Raw genomic sequence first — 16,212 nt, forward strand, 5'->3', positions numbered from 1 at the left:
GGAGAGATTTCTAAGTCTCATTTTGAAAAAGCATTTGGTTAGATTAAATTAATTTCATAAAAGATGCTGGGCACCGATGTTAGGAAGTGTTAGGAAGTCACTGGTGTGTGAGGCCATTTTGACTCTGGTTCAGCCATTTTTAAAAACGTGAGAAAGTGATATCTTTCTGGATTGATTCAAGGATCTTTGGGTCTTCCTTTTCAGGTCTTTTTGTTACGAGTTTTGAGGGCTGATCCGTCCTCCGTCTTTTCAGGGTTTTAGGTGGATCGGTCTCTTTTCTCTGAAAAAATATTACATCAGTACTACGCACGTAGGGTAACGTGCGTACCCAAAGAAATCACGCCACAATATCCCGCGCGACGCAAAAAAAAAAACGGCGCAGTAACACGGGGAATATTCTCCCCCGTGTTATTCATGTGTTATTGTGTGTTATTCATGTGTTATTGTATCCTGAGAATATTCCTGGTGTTATAATAACACAATAACACATGAATAACACATGAATAACACGGGAGGAATATTCCCCGTGTTACTGCGCCGTTTTTTTTTTTGCGTCGCGCGGGATATTGTGGCGTGATTTCTTTGGGTACGCACGGTACCCTACGTGCGTAGTACTGATGTAATATTTTTTCAGAGAAAAGAGACCGATCCACCTAAAACCCTGAAAAGACGGAGGACGGATCAGCCCTCAAAACTCGTAACAAAAAGACCTGAAAAGGAAGACCCAAAGATCCTTGAATCAATCCAGAAAGATATCACTTTCTCACGTTTTTAAAAATGGCTGAACCAGAGTCAAAATGGCCTCACACACCAGTGACTTCCTAACATACTGATGCAATATTTCTTCCTTTTCTCTCACCCCATTTTTGTTCTTTTTTTCCTTGCTTCTTGGTTCGGTTTTTTATGCTTATGTCCGATGCATAAGTGTCCACGTATAACCTTTTGCTATACGTGAAACCATCAAGCAAGGTCGCAAGTAGGTCGGTTTTATTTTGGGACTTAGGGCGGTGATGACAAAGACACACCAGAGATAGAACATAATGATATGTCATCGTACGACGTCGGGATCCGATTCAGGAACCCATTAGGATCCGATTCAAGAACCCGGTGAGCTGTAGGATGACAATATCATTCACCCACACAAGACTGGCAAGAGTTGACCCGAATCTTCTTAGGTTGTTGGTAGTCTTATGCCCGGTAGTGCGATCGACTCGTGGACAACTACTTTTCAAAATTGATAAAAATAAATTTGATATGAACAAACACACTTTTTTGCAAAACAAAAATACATTTTTCGCTACATACAAAATTGATACAGCCCACTTTTCGCATGTTTGAAATCTATGTGCATGCTGAAAACATAAATTTTAAATACATTTTAAATATTGGTTGTCCACATGTTGATCACCTGTTTAGGCTAAAGAATACACTCTTGAGTTAGGTTCGATAGGACACCCTTTTAGTTAAGTGACGGGTTTTATACATCCGGGTGATCGAGTAGCCTTCGACGACCATCGAGTACTAATATATAGTTGAGCTTAACCCGACTCGAGTGCTTATGGTCCCCTCTTTTCTGACTTTTTTATATGTATTATCGAATTTTTTTGAACAAAGCACTCGCGATCCTCTTTCGGGATTTTCCCGTGTTTTCTATGATTTTAATCAATTTATCGATTCGTTGATTTCCTCGCATTTCTCTTGTCGTGAGTCTTTTGACGATCTTTCTCGAGATTTCTGGACGATGTTTCTTTAAAGCATTTCAGCCTGCTTCCTCAAATTTTGTTGCTTGTACCTGTTGCATCAATTACACCTAAGGAACAACAAATCTCCCAGGTATACAGGTTTGTTTTATGTTTACAGCATGTTATTCTCTTATAATCACTTTCGTGTTGTACCTTTACTTTTCTTTACACTGCATATTGTATTGCTTTCTTTACTGCATACTCTATTGCTTGTCCTGTGCTACATACTCTACTGTTATATTATACACTGTGTAACTTCAACATGTTCCCTATAAAATATCTGAAGAACTACAACCATAAGGTCGCTGGATTGACATTATAACCTGACGCCCTAGAAAATTTAAACTGGTCACGATAAGGAGTTTGGAACTAGCGCGGTGGGCAGCACGATCATCTTCAACAACATAACATGTTTTCCCCAGCTAAACCATTCATTTCCTAAAAATTAAAATAACAATCCATAAGATTTCGAGGTTGTTCGACTAGCGCAACATAAATCCTCAAATTTTTTGTTAGGCATTTGTATAGCTTTGCTGTACGATCTAAGCCCTAACTCGTTTTAGGATTATGAGGTTGTCGTTCGTTATGACCTAAATCTTCACATCTTTCAAGCTATTTGTGTGGTCGTTTCACACGAATGTAAGCCCTAAATAAATAAAATTGACGAGATAAAATACTTGAATATTTCTTCTCGAAACTGAAGCCAAACCATAGGGTAGACTGGGAAGTCACCAAGGATCTTCTCTAGATCTGTGACATCCTCTAGTTCTTCTTCCTTTGAATTCTATAATAAATGTTCCAAATCTGAGTCATTCCCCTTTTGCACACCTTTTTGCCTGATTTCGTTGAAAAGTTCTATTCTTTTGACCTCCTCGAAGACAATCTTTCCTGATTTTTATCGAGAGTATTCTTAAGTGACTTCGGTCATTTAAGATTTAAGGAAAGCTTAGCTATCAGATTAGTTAATTACATCTTAAATGACCGAAGACATTCTAAACAGAATTGCCACTCACAAATAATTTATCAAGAAGGTGGTTGATCGAAATCAACACGCATCCACTGCGTTGGGCGTAGGTTGAAGAGGCGCAGGATAAAGAGGAGATCGTGGCTAGGGCAGAGGCGACTAGAAGGGGAGCAAAAGTTGTCTGTGCACTCAAATTTGGGAGCCCTCTCCTTCATAGTATCACGCGAAGTCGAACCAGACCCTGCGATTAGTTCCCGTGCTGTGAGAAGGTCTAGGTGGTGAAGTGGCGCGACTAGTGCAGAGACGACACGAAGATTTTTGTGAACAAAGCAGAAGCAGGCAAACGAAGCAGAAGCAGACGAATGAAGATGGTACGACTAAGGCCGAAGTGAGGCGACTAATGCAGTGCAAAAGCAGACGAACGAAGATGGCACAACTAAGGCCGAAGTGGCGCGACTAAGGCAGAAGCAGGCGAACAAAGATGTCGAAGATGTCGCGAACGAAGATGTTGCGATGAGAAGATCGCGACTAGGGCTACTGCTGAAAAATACCAAGGATTCAGACTGATTCATGCTCTGATACCATGTCAAAGTTTTTGTGAATAGACTGAATATCTTTTTTCTTACCTTTCATTGCTATAAATAATATTATGTACAATCTATTTTAGGTACATAATAAAGTGCATAATATATTTTACTTAACTTAATAATATGTTTTCCTAATCTAAATATTTAACTTAAAAGGAAAAGAATACGTGCATAAATAAGGGTTTTAATGCGGCATTCTAAAGAAGAAAACTCTTAATTCTGCCTGAATTTATTTTCTCCTTATTTACTTCTTATTGATAAGCAACTCCAATACTATTCTCAAATGCGTCACATTATCATCATTGATTTTTGAATAAATCATAATATCATCATTAAAGACAATGACAAATTGATCCACATAAGACTTGAATATTTGATTCACCGGTTTCATAAAAATTGCAAGGTCGTTTATTAGACAAAAATACATAACTAAGAATTCATAAAAACTATACTTGGTCCTAAAAATTGTCTTAGTTGTATGTCTCATTGTCTCGATCTGATGATATCTCAATCTCAAATCACATCAGGAAAATACAGTAGTGCCCTCTAAATGATCAAATAAATAATTGATGATTGGCAGTGGATATTTATTACTGATTGACATCTTGTTCATTTCTCTATGATCAATACACAATTGCATAACTCTATATTTCTTCTTGATAAATAATACTGGAGCGCCCAAAGCAAATTGCTTGGCCTATTAAAACCCTTATCTTTCATTTCTTACATAATTCCTATAGTTTTTTCGGAGCCATCCTATAAAAAGATATGAAAATTGTAGATGCCCCTTGCTGCATGTCAATACCAAATTCAACTTTTCTATTCAACTTTTTTTTCTGGCAGTAGCCTTGACAATTTTTTATGACATACATAAAAAATTCTACAATAACAGAGTTCTTCGAATTCCACACATCTTTATTTAAGACTTCTAATTGGCTAGAAATAATAGTTCACCACTTTGCAGATACTTTTCAACTTTAGAAGATTGTGCATGCATATCACAGGTAAAATAAAATAATTTCTCCTCAAACAAATTAAATTTCACTTGCCTTTTCTAGCATTCGATTATAACAAAGTTCTTTACCAACTAGTTCATCCCCAATCTAACACCGAATGTCTTAATTAATATGATAATTAGTTCTGCTAGCAGCTTCTTATCATGGATGGTAACATGTACGATACATTTTAATTTTGTATAAAAACCACTTCCGAAGGCAGCAGAACACATTGATTTTTATCTAGGTCTTAATTAATCCACACATGAAGATACATGTCCATATTTACATCAAATGGGTTTCCTTGCATAAATCCTCCTTATAAGTTTTTCTATTCCTTTCTTCCTTCCGTTTCTTTTCGCTGATTTCCTGCTATCGCCCACGCCCAATACAGAAGCCAAAAATCAAGTTTGCAGCTGACACCACGTCTTGACAGACTCCCAAGTAGTAAAAATCATGGCTTTAGGGTGCTAATACTCAGGGTTACAAGTTAACTAGCAGTAGTAAGCTGAACTGTTGTCATAATTTGTTATATAGCTTGAGGGGCTTGACTATGAATTGTCTACGTATCAAATATAGGCTTTTGTGTAGTTGCTTAGATGAATACTCGGTAATGTAAAATAACTGATTATGGAGAACAATGTAGAAGTATAAGGACTAGTTTGGTATGTTGAACACCATTATGAAAGAATAAGAAAAAGATTAGAAATTAAGAGAAAAAATTAATAATTGATATGGTGAATAATTGATTCAAACTTTATACTTAAAATCATTTAGGCTAAATTCACAACAAATGTAAACAAGAAAGGTAAAAAGAAAAACAGGAAAAATAGAAGTATTATTATAAGTTGCTACATTGAATTAGGCATATTTTGACACATCGCCATAGCGATGAGCACAAATGACATGCTTATTCTGGAATATGTATTACCTGAGATTTTAGGAGTTAAGCTGGCATGTTTTATTTTTCAAGTGTTTGAGGCGGTGAGGTGGTAGCGAATAAATAGATACTCATCCTTGTTTACATAAAATCCTACTAAGCCAGCTAATAAATCCCTTAAATATAAATAGATTCTTCAACTTACTCTCCCAGCTCTCTCCATTCTCTCTCTCATGACAAAAAAGAGGACTTACCTCAACATCTTGGTTTCTCAGATTAATTTAAATGGCATAAACTGTGTTTTGATATGTTTAATGCTTCTTTTTTCCTTGGCTTTTGCAGCTACCTCAGATAAAAACACCACAGTAGCTTCTCAAGGAGGCAGTATTGCTGCAGCCACAGGCCACAGTGTGGAAAAATCAGTAGAATTCTCTCTTGAAGAACTTGCTAAGGCTACAAATGACTTCAGTATGGCTAACAAAATTGGACAAGGCGGCTTTGCATCTGTTTATTATGCTGAGCTTAGAGGAGAGGTTTGCTGCACTTAATTGTCATAAAAACTACAAATTTGTGCCTTGTCTTATTTCATCTATTAAATATATCGAACCTTAGTCGTAGCTCATGTGTTTGTTTACCATATTTCTTCCATATATTTATCTTAATGATGCAGTAATTAGCCATTGTAGGATTTCAGTGGCATATTATCTAATTCATTGAACAATGATCCAACTTGTACCTATTTCTTCAATCCATTTTCCAGCACAAGGATCACATATGACATTAGACACTCACATCACCTGCCACAATTGATTGGACCAGTTTTTGTTCAGTTTCCTCTGGTCATGCTAACCACTCACCCTTTGTAGAATTAATTTAAACCAAACACTAAGAAGACTGGTAGACCAAAGACAGTGTCGGCAGCTGTTAAAAAGGAATTGTAACCCAGTGTTACTGTTAATTCATTAACTAGCACTCAATAGAAATGAATGGAGAGAAGGATTGGTTCTTATAGAATGCACGGGTTCAATAGTTTCACTGTCATATTATGGCACGAGCACTGCAATATCTAATAAATATCTGAGTTAGGCGCATATACAGGGAGGTACGACTACTTTTACTCTTTCGACTTCTGAGAATGATTTATGATTTTTGGCATTATTCAATTCTAGTAGAGCTGTTAGATAACAAACTAAATCAACTTTCTAATTATGTGGTTAGGTGTCTGGTACGATCTGACGTCAAAATCGAAATGATTTTCCACAAACAATAGGACAAACACATTTTATTTCCGGAACACCAAATCAAAACAATACAACACTAATAATTCACAGAAATACAAAAGATAAGCACCTACAATTCGAGAGGTGGGTGATCTCCAATTCTTATAATTTGAGAGGTCGGAAATCTCTCCAAAACACTAAACCTAATATATAAGTCTCAATCTCATGCATAAACTTAACCCTAACCATGATATGCATATTTATACTCAACAACAATAGTAATAATAATAAGAGACTAATTGCCCACAGTCATATAAAAGACCAAATTGTCTTTAGACTATGCACCGACGTAACAATACTTCCCCTCAAAAGACACATTGTTCTCAAGGTGGGAAAAAGTGAGAGCATTCAACCACAACTGTCTGTATTTTTTTATCCCGTCTCCTCGTCACGCACTATGAAGACTTATAATTTTCGATCATTGCAATGATGTCTTGTGGTAAACTTCTCACCACATCGAAAACATAATGCCTTGACAATGGCATTATGTTTGAGTGTTGCTTCTCGTTGTGATTCATTATTCCTGTCTTGTGCAGCCTCCCTCTGGACTTTTGCTATTTGAGTTTTTGGTATCGTTGTGGTTGTAGCAGTTTGATACAATGCTCCATCTGTGCTGCTCCTACTGGCCTTCTCCATATGGTTCTTGTCCTTGATCATTCAGAGTAGCTCCATCGTCTCCCTAAATCGCGTGGTCTCAATAGTCAGAGTGTTGCCTGTATGTCGGCCCTTAGAATCTTCATGAAATCCCCTTTCAATTGTGCTTCAGAAATCCCCCCTCAGCATCCCTACAATAGCTCAAATCTCTCTATATATTCAATGATAGTCCCCTTCTGATTAAAGGCATCGAATCGCTCGAATGACTTGGAAATGTTATAATAAACAATGCTTCAATTCTTCTCACGATCAGATCGGGTTTCTAGCTTCCCTCTATTGATACTATGCTAGAGTTTTATGTTCCAAACATTACCTTGCTACCATGAGCTTCTCCTCACCAGCTAGTCAATTCAATTCAAAGTATCATTCTACCCGATATATCCATCTGTGCATGTCCTCCCCTCGAATATCAACATCTTCAACTTCTTAATCCTAGCACCACCAACCCAACTTTCTCTCCCTCCGTTGTCTCCCCACCCATCGATACCCACCCTTGTGCTCCCAATCCAATGTTTGCAATGAAAAAGAGATCTCAATCTTGTATTGTAAAAATTTGTTGAGGCAAGAATTTGACGCACATCTTTTGTAATGATTTGTGTTAAGATTTCAATCAAGTTAGTTTTCCTATTTATTTGATGGATAAGTGCTCTCTCTCTCTCTCTCTCACTCACATACACACATGGGTATTATATTTTTTTGATTGCATTAAAAAAAGAAGTTTGCACGCATGCATCATTATTAATAAATGAGCGCATACTTGTGCTTTTGTGTATTTTTTTATTTTCTCGAGTTGTTTCTCTATCAAACCAAATCTTAAGTTTTCTATGATAATAATTGAATACCAAATTTGTTATTGTTGACCGTAAAAAAATGAGTAAAAGAGAAATAAAAAAGAATTAAGACCCTAATTGCTCCTGCAAGACTGCCCACTCATTTGGTTTTAAAAGTTGTTGCACGACATAATGAAACCCTCACTATATCTATGTGACATTCGCACGCATTTGAAGCCCTCTCTCTACCTGTTCGAGCAATATGGTCATGATTAGGACTAGCAGGAAAAACAACGACGAGATCATTTTGTACATAGACCTCATAATCTTCCTATTCCTCCCTATACACAATGAAGCCGAAGCCCGGTTCCTTCCTCTCGATTGCAGCCTTTCCATGATCTCTTGTTGTGTTCGTGTGACATAGAAGTCGTAGAAGACCTCAAGCATTTGCTGGAAAGGCAATGATGGTATTGCAGTGTGCAAATTCCTTCGAAACTCCCATCTTTCTCCCGATTCTACATGCATAGTGAGAAGAATTTGCCGCTCCAATCAAAGCCCCATCCTCCTGTTTGCATAGCACTTGCTCATCTCCATCTCAATACAACTATGACCAAAGCAAGCTGGGAAGACAATGTCAGATCACGACATACAAAAACCTTCAAAACATCTCTCACCTTTTTTGCGCCATCTCCTCTCCCTCTTAATATAGTCACGACTAAAGTTAGCAGAAAAGCCAACTAGGGGATCACAACGAACAAATTGTGAAACTCCCATCATTTTGTCCTACTCCACCCGTAGCTCAACTTATGCCAGAGACCCTCCACCTTTCTTCTATTTCACACGATAGATAAGCTGGTTTGCCTCTTCCTTTTAGTGTTGTAAGTCTTGCCCCATTTCATTTAATGCATCTAGCCCGTCTCCACCATTCCTCCCAACTTCACTTCCTTTGCTACCGTGCCTTAAGCCGAACCACCCTCTACCATTCCTGCACTCGAGACCTAGACTACTTTATATGACCGAGCCAAGGACCTCACTTTATTCCTTCGCCCCTCTCCCTACTCGAGATGCAAAAATCGAGCCCTCTTATTCGAACTGAGCCCAAGCCTGAGACCAACCCTGACCCGACCTCCTTCCTATCTAAATCTAAAGTTTTCTTCCCTCATTACATATATGTATATATATATAATAAAAAAATTCAGAAAAATCAATATTCACGTTTTCATTTCATTGATTCCATCATCTTATCGATCTTATTTCAGCGATCCCGAACATCTTCGATTTCACATTCAAAGGTGTAACAAAATGTGGCAAGGGAATTTTTCTTAAAATATTAATTCGGGGAAGCTCGAGTATTTGTTCAGGGGAATTATGTATTATTCAGAGAAATTGTGTACTCTTTTGGAAGTTTTCAATTAAAAATCAGGGATATAAATACCCATCCTGAGAAACATGAGTACTTGTTCAGGGCATTAAATACAACAACAACAACAAAGCCTTAATCCCACTACATGGGGTCGGCTACATGAATCCTTTTTCTCCATTGCGTCCTATTTAGTGTCATATTTTCATTTAGTTCTAGTAAATTAAGATCATTTTTAATACAATAAGCCCAAGTCTTCCTAGGTCTACCTCTGCCTTTCTTAACACAAGTCGATAAGTCAAATCTAAAACATCCACTCTCCTAATTGGATCATCAGATGGTCGACGCTTATCTAAGACAAGCCATCTAAGACGACTTTCTCTAATTTTGTATGTCACAAGAGCTATACCAACCCTATCATGGATATGCTCATTTCGCATTTTGTCTCTAAGTGTAAAGCCACTCATCCACCTAATCATTCTCATCTCGGCAACACTTAACTTAGTATTATGCTTCTCTTTTAAAGGCAAACATTCAACGCCATAGAGCAATTAAACATTCAACGCCATAGAGCATTGTTGGTCTCACCACCGTCTTATAAAATTTTTCTTTCAGTATAAGGGTTACTTTTCTATCACACAAAAGACCCGTAGCATTCCTCCACTTCAACCAACCAACTTGAATTCTACTATTAACATCCCCATCTATATAACTATCGCTTTGAATGGCCGACCAGAGATATCTAAATCGTTTATACCTTTTAATAATTTGATCACCCAAAGTTACATTTCTGTCACTAGAGCTATTTCTACTAAAATTACATTCCATGTATTCAGTTTTAGTTCTACTCAAATGAAGGCCTTTAGACTCCAATGTAGACCTCCATAATTCAAGTTTTTCCTGGGCTTTTTCTCCCGTCTTATCCATGAGAAGGATATCATCAGCAAAAAGCATACACCAAGGTACATCCTCTTGTAGATGTCTAGTAAGACCATCCATAACTAAAGCAAAAAGATATGGGCTTAAAGCCGATCCTTGATGTAATCCAACATAAATAGGAAAATATTTGATCAATCCTTCTTCAGTTTGAACACAAGTAACAAGTCTAGTATACATATCTTTAATGACTTGAATGTAAGTCATATCAACACCTTTCTTCTCAAGAACTCTCCAAAGGATATCTCTTGTAACCTTATCGTAAGCTTTTTCTAAATCAATAAAAATCAAATGTAGATTCTCCTTATTATCTCTGAACTTCTCCATCAAACTTCTTAATAAATGTATAGATTCCATAGTTGACCTGCCCGACATAAATCCAAATTGATTATGTGAAATCTTTGTAATACGTCTTAACCTATGTTCAATTACCCTCTCCCATAATTTTAAAGTATGACACATCAACTTAATTCCTCTATAATTTGCACACTCTTGTGCATCCCTTTTATTCTTAAAAATGGGGCCCAAAATACTCTTCCTCCACTTCTCAGGCATCTTTTTAGTTTTTAAAATAATATTAAAGAGTTTAGTAAGCCAAGAAACTCTCACATCTCCTAAACAATTTCATACTTTAATTGTGATATCATCAGGTTCTACAGACTTTCCTCCCTTGGCTTTCTTTAAAGCCTCCTCAATTGCTTTTTTACTAATGCGACGGTAAAAATGAAATGTTTTATTATTATTGATGATATTAAGATCACTAAGATCGATCATATTTTCAGAAACTTCATTAAAAAATTTATCAAAATAACTCATCCACTATGATGATTATCTTTTTCTATGAAAGACACTTTTTGATTTTCATCTTTAATACACTTTAATTGAGCTAAATCTTTACTTTTCTTTTTTTATTTATTTTGGCTAGTTTATATATATATATATTTCACCCTCCTTAGTATCTAATCTATTATAAAGATCATTAAAATCAGAATTTTTAGCGTCACATATGGTTCTTTTAGACTCCCTGCGGATCGTTTGATGTTTTTCCCAGTTTTCTAAGCTTTTACAATTAAACCAATTTTTATAATGTAACTTTTTATATTTTATCTTTTCTTGCACATTATTATTCCACCCCCAACTATTTTTATTTAAAGAAATTTTTTCTTTTGATTTTCTAAGTACATCTTTTGCTACTTGTTTAATAGTGTTTGTTATTTTAAATACCATTTAGAAAAATTAAAGTACCTATTAGGGAAAGTATGTGCTTGTGATTTATTTTTTTGTTGGTATAATGAAGACCCATAGTGTCTTATATGCCGTGGGTTAAATTATTTTGTTTTGCTCTCTGGCCAGAGTGTCTCAGAATATCGATAGTGCGTCTTATAGATAGTTGGACAGATTGATATTCTCCCCGCTGCCTTTTATTAGGGGTAAATGCTAGAAGGTTGCCGAAATTTTATGTGAATTTGGACTTCTGAATAAGTAAAAATTTGAACTGTTTAAATTTTTTGAAACAACTCAAAATTGTGAATTATTTGAACTTGTAAAATATTTAAAAATTGGGCTTTTAAACTTAGGCTCCTAGGATTTGAAAATTAATTCAAGTTGGGTTTTTAATCTTAGGCTCATAGGGTTTTAAGTCAATTCAAAACCGACATTTTCAAACTTAGGCTCTTAGGGCTAAGAAACAATTTGAATCTTGGGCTTTTAAATTTAGGCTCTTTAGGCTTAAAAATAATTTGAATTTGGGCTTTTAAATTTAGCCTTTTAGGTTTTAAAATAATTTAAACATGGGGCTTTTGAAATTTGAAAACTCACCACCAGAACACAATATATCTACAAACTTACAGAAGATGGTCAACTGCTCAAAAATGAAGATTTGTGTGCAGCATAAAGTTATAACATTTACACAAACTTTCAAGTTGTTTAAATGATTCTATGACTTCATAAGTTAGAAGATAATGTTTGATTTGAATATAACAAAGTGCAGTCAACAAAATTTGTGCAAGCATTTAAAGATACATGTTTTTTTAGGTGTGCATGCATTTGATAACAAAGTGCAGTCAACAAAGATAAGTAATATCAAAGGTTGCATTTATATTTTAAGATATTTTGGGACTTTTATCTAATGAATTAAAATATGTGCAAATATTTTAGAAAATGTGCAATTGTATCTTGTGGGTGCGTCCAAATATCATGTTACACTGTAATGAACATAAATGTCAGAATTGCATTAGATTGGAGTGTCAAGGATTATGTATATACATCTAAAGACCATACATTTATGCAATTAGCAAAACTTGGATGAAGTTCAAGTTATTTTCCAACTTCAATGTGCTATTTCAAAATATAAAGGTATATTGCATCAAAATTCATGTAAAACAACATATAAACCTTCATGTGCTCCAACAAACTTGACTAGTGCTTAAATTTAATTGGTATAAGAATGCTTCGCGCGTTCAAGCTAATGTTCACTTAAATATTTTTTGCTCTGATAAGCGTGCAAAATCCTTTTGAAAAATTCATGATTCTTTTAATATTAAAGAACCCTCATGTTTTAAATAAAATCAAAGCCAACATCACCAAGTTGCACATGCTCTCAATCGGGCACCTTGTTTATAGGGCGGCAATGCTTTAAGTCTCATCAAACTAGTCTGATATTTTTTCTGGTAGGGACTGGAGTTGACGAGCCTGGTAATTTTAATAACATCTAAATAAAATTTACAAGTTCAAATCATGTAGTCCGATCTTTATCCTTGTTAGGTCTGGAGTTGACAATACTAATATGTTAAAGATACTGTGCTAATGAATTTCAAATAAACTTTAAACGTAAATATTTCAAATGTCCAAAATCCTCGTTGATGATCGAACTTGTAGAAGATTTCAATTGGAGAGGTGAAATTTTTTTAAATTAATTTTTCGAAGTAACCAACCAAGACATTCAAGTTAAAATCAATAACTTAAACCTTGAAACAAAATCAATCCAACATTCATAACAGTGTATTAAGGGTGACAAGCTTTTGTTTGACCTCAACTCATAAAGAGCTAATGTCACGTCCAACATATCAATATATTCACACTTAAAGTAATTTCACACCTGTAAGGGTGTGACCCAAGTTTTCTATCCACGTGGTTTGACCCAAAGACTCCATAAAATATAATGGCCACGATCAGAGCCCTCTAACCAGGTGGGTTCCACCAAATGATGCAATTATATTACGGCCACAGTTGTAACTTTAAATTGCACAACTACTTTTTACTCTTTTAGTTGTGAACCAGAAGAGTACAATTAATGACCCAAAACTTTTTGTCAGTTATGATCTACTTTAATTTGTCCACCTAGAAAAATTTCTATTCCAGATCTATAAGGGTACCTTGGACTACGCAACCCATTGTTGCTGATAAAATTTTTAGCCAAGTTGAGTTGACTTCCTTCTCAGCCTATGTGGATCAGGGACCACAATGAACTGAGACTACGTAACCTTATGATCTTGATCGAGTTCATTATCATTTACCCGACCATCCGCCTTAACCTTGACATGATAAATTTTAACATCTAAAATCAAGTTTGCTATTATTATAAGTTAAATATTCAATGTTTAATGACTAATCTTAATCGAAAATGCTCTCCTGTTATTGAGAGAGGTACTTAACCATATGGGCTTGCTCTCATGGGAAATCTCAAACCTCATTTCAAAAAATTCTCGCAAAATGAGATCATAATCTTTGGGTCGTGTTTTATCTATAGTCAAATCTATCTTTTAAAAATTTGGCTCTTAATAAAAACACAGTTCTCAACAACATACGAGAGATCGAGGTGTGAAAGTTTCAGAGCTCACATTTGTTTGATTCAAATTCACCATATCCCGCTTCTACCATATGTTATTTTATATAAGGTTTGTCTTACGTTTCATCACATCTCTTTTATATGTTGTTCATATGAAATTGAACCCCCTTTGGGAAGGATGAGGCTATCATTGAAAGTTTAATGAATATCTGTCGGGAATTCTCTAAATAGTTCTCAATGTCACAGTGAAATAGGATCACAAACTTCTAGAAAACCAGAACAATAAATTTAAACTAGAAGCACAATAAAAAGACAACAATAAAAGAACACGATTTTTTCATGGAAAAATCTGAGAACGCGAAAAAATCACGAAGCCATACCACTACAAATTTCACTATGAATTTCAAAGAGTTTTATAAATGATTCACACAAGTTTCTTCTCTATAGCACAACGAATAAACTTATAGTGCACCGCTTTACACTCTTCTTTCTGATCCGACACAGAAACACATGTTGAAAAACACCAGAATCCTTCTCACCAACACTTCTTACCTTTACCAGGATTTTGTTGATGAACAAACATGAAGAGTTGTGCTCCAAGCCCACACAAACACTGCCTGAAATCATGACATAAATAGCAGTTCTCGTGAAAATTGGGTGGCTGAGCGCCCAGTTCTTTGGAAACAGATGTCACAATGCCAGAAGTGGGTGCCTAAGCGCCTAGTTTGGGTGCAGGACTTTTACCTTCTCGATTTGAGAACACTCAATGGGCGCTTAAGTGCCCATAACCCTACGTGTGGCGCCAGATGCGCTGACTGCGTGGAAGCCAGCCAACCTACTGCTCATGATTGCTCCAATCAGACTCCATAACTACCAATCTCTCACTTGGAAACTAGAACACCAAGTCCAGTCATCTGCATCTCTACCTCCATTTGAATTGTCTTCATAGCCATGTATTATGGTCACATACTGCAATGTGGCTCACCCTCGGTCTCAACTTTCATGAAGCTCAACGACAACCGAACACAGCTTCAGTTTCTCAACAGTCACCACCTTCGTCAACATATCCGCAGGATTTTCAACTGTATATGTCTTTTCCAGAAGTAATTGCCCATCTTCTAGAAGAAATCGAATGAAATGATACATGAGCTAGATGTGTTTCGTCCTGTCATGAAAATCAGCATTCTTAGCAAAATGAACCGCAATCATACTATCACTGTAGAGTTTTTCAATCCCTTGCTTTCCTAATTCTGCCATGAAACTCTGTAGCTCAAATCATCTTCTTGCTAGTATCAGTAATAACAACATATTCATCCTTCGTAGTAGAAAGTGCAATGATCTTCTGCAACCTGAAAATCCAACTCACTGTTGTGCTCCCCAATGTGACGATTTATCCTGTTTTACTTCTCCTACTATCCACATCTCTTGCTAGATATGAATCTACGAATCCATGTAGCCTGATCCCTGTATTTTCAGAACAAAGTGCCCTATTAACTGCTTTTTTCTAATACATGAGAATTCACTTTAACCCCTTCCAATGATGTATGTCTGGGTTCCTATGTATCTGTTGACTATTCCCACTGCATATCCAATATCTGACCTGATACAAATCATCACGTACATTAAAATTTCAACTGCTGAAGCATACAAAGTTCTCTCCATCTGTGTTTGCTTTGCTTCAGAGTTTGGTGATAGCTCCTTAAATAGTTTGAATTGACTACCTAAGGGGGTGTTAACTTCTTTTTCCTCACTCATGTTGAACCTCTGTAGTATCTTTTCAACATACTCTGCCTGAGACAACTTCGGTGTTCCTGCACTCCTGTCCCTGCTGATTCTTATTCTGAGGATCTTCCTGATTGGACATAAATTCTTCATCTCGAACTCACTTAATAACTAATTCTTCAAATTCCCGATTTCTCCATATTTATCAATTGTCGGCACTATTTTTGGTGTGGAGTTTGTCCGTAAGAAGCTGTCGGTCATCGGAATCGAAAATCCGTTGCCCGCTTCGGAAGGACGTTTTAAAAAATTTAGTTTTGAAAAAGATGAAGTCAAACTGACCCCATAATTTTCATAGTTTAGATGAAAGAGCACTTTATCTCAAATCATGTATCTATCCCGAAGGATGAACGCAAGAATTGAGAGTGAGGCTCGATCAAATAAACTAAAGAAAGTTATGACATCCGTTTGGTCTGCGAAACCAATGTATTGGCCGACAAGTTCCCCTATTTAATATAAGGAATTAAATAAGGTTTAT

The 16,212-nt window shown here is 36.1% G+C and overlaps 1 protein-coding gene across 2 annotated transcripts in view; it reads left to right on the forward strand.

The window, feature by feature from the left end:
* The window catches only part of LOC110025249 (lysM domain receptor-like kinase 3), a 58,902-nt gene that overhangs the window by 26,388 nt on the left and 16,302 nt on the right, over positions 1 to 16,212 (forward strand). For both annotated transcript variants that reach the window (XM_020725608.1, XM_020725609.1), the window contains exon 5: positions 5,511 to 5,701. In XM_020725608.1, the coding sequence (XP_020581267.1) occupies positions 5,511 to 5,701 (191 nt within the window). The remainder of the gene's footprint in view (positions 1 to 5,510; positions 5,702 to 16,212) is intronic.

The sequence above is a fragment of the Phalaenopsis equestris genome, unplaced genomic scaffold, assembly GCF_001263595.1.
Source record: "Phalaenopsis equestris unplaced genomic scaffold, ASM126359v1 Scaffold000297, whole genome shotgun sequence".
In the NCBI taxonomy this organism is placed as follows: Eukaryota; Viridiplantae; Streptophyta; class Magnoliopsida; order Asparagales; family Orchidaceae; genus Phalaenopsis; species Phalaenopsis equestris.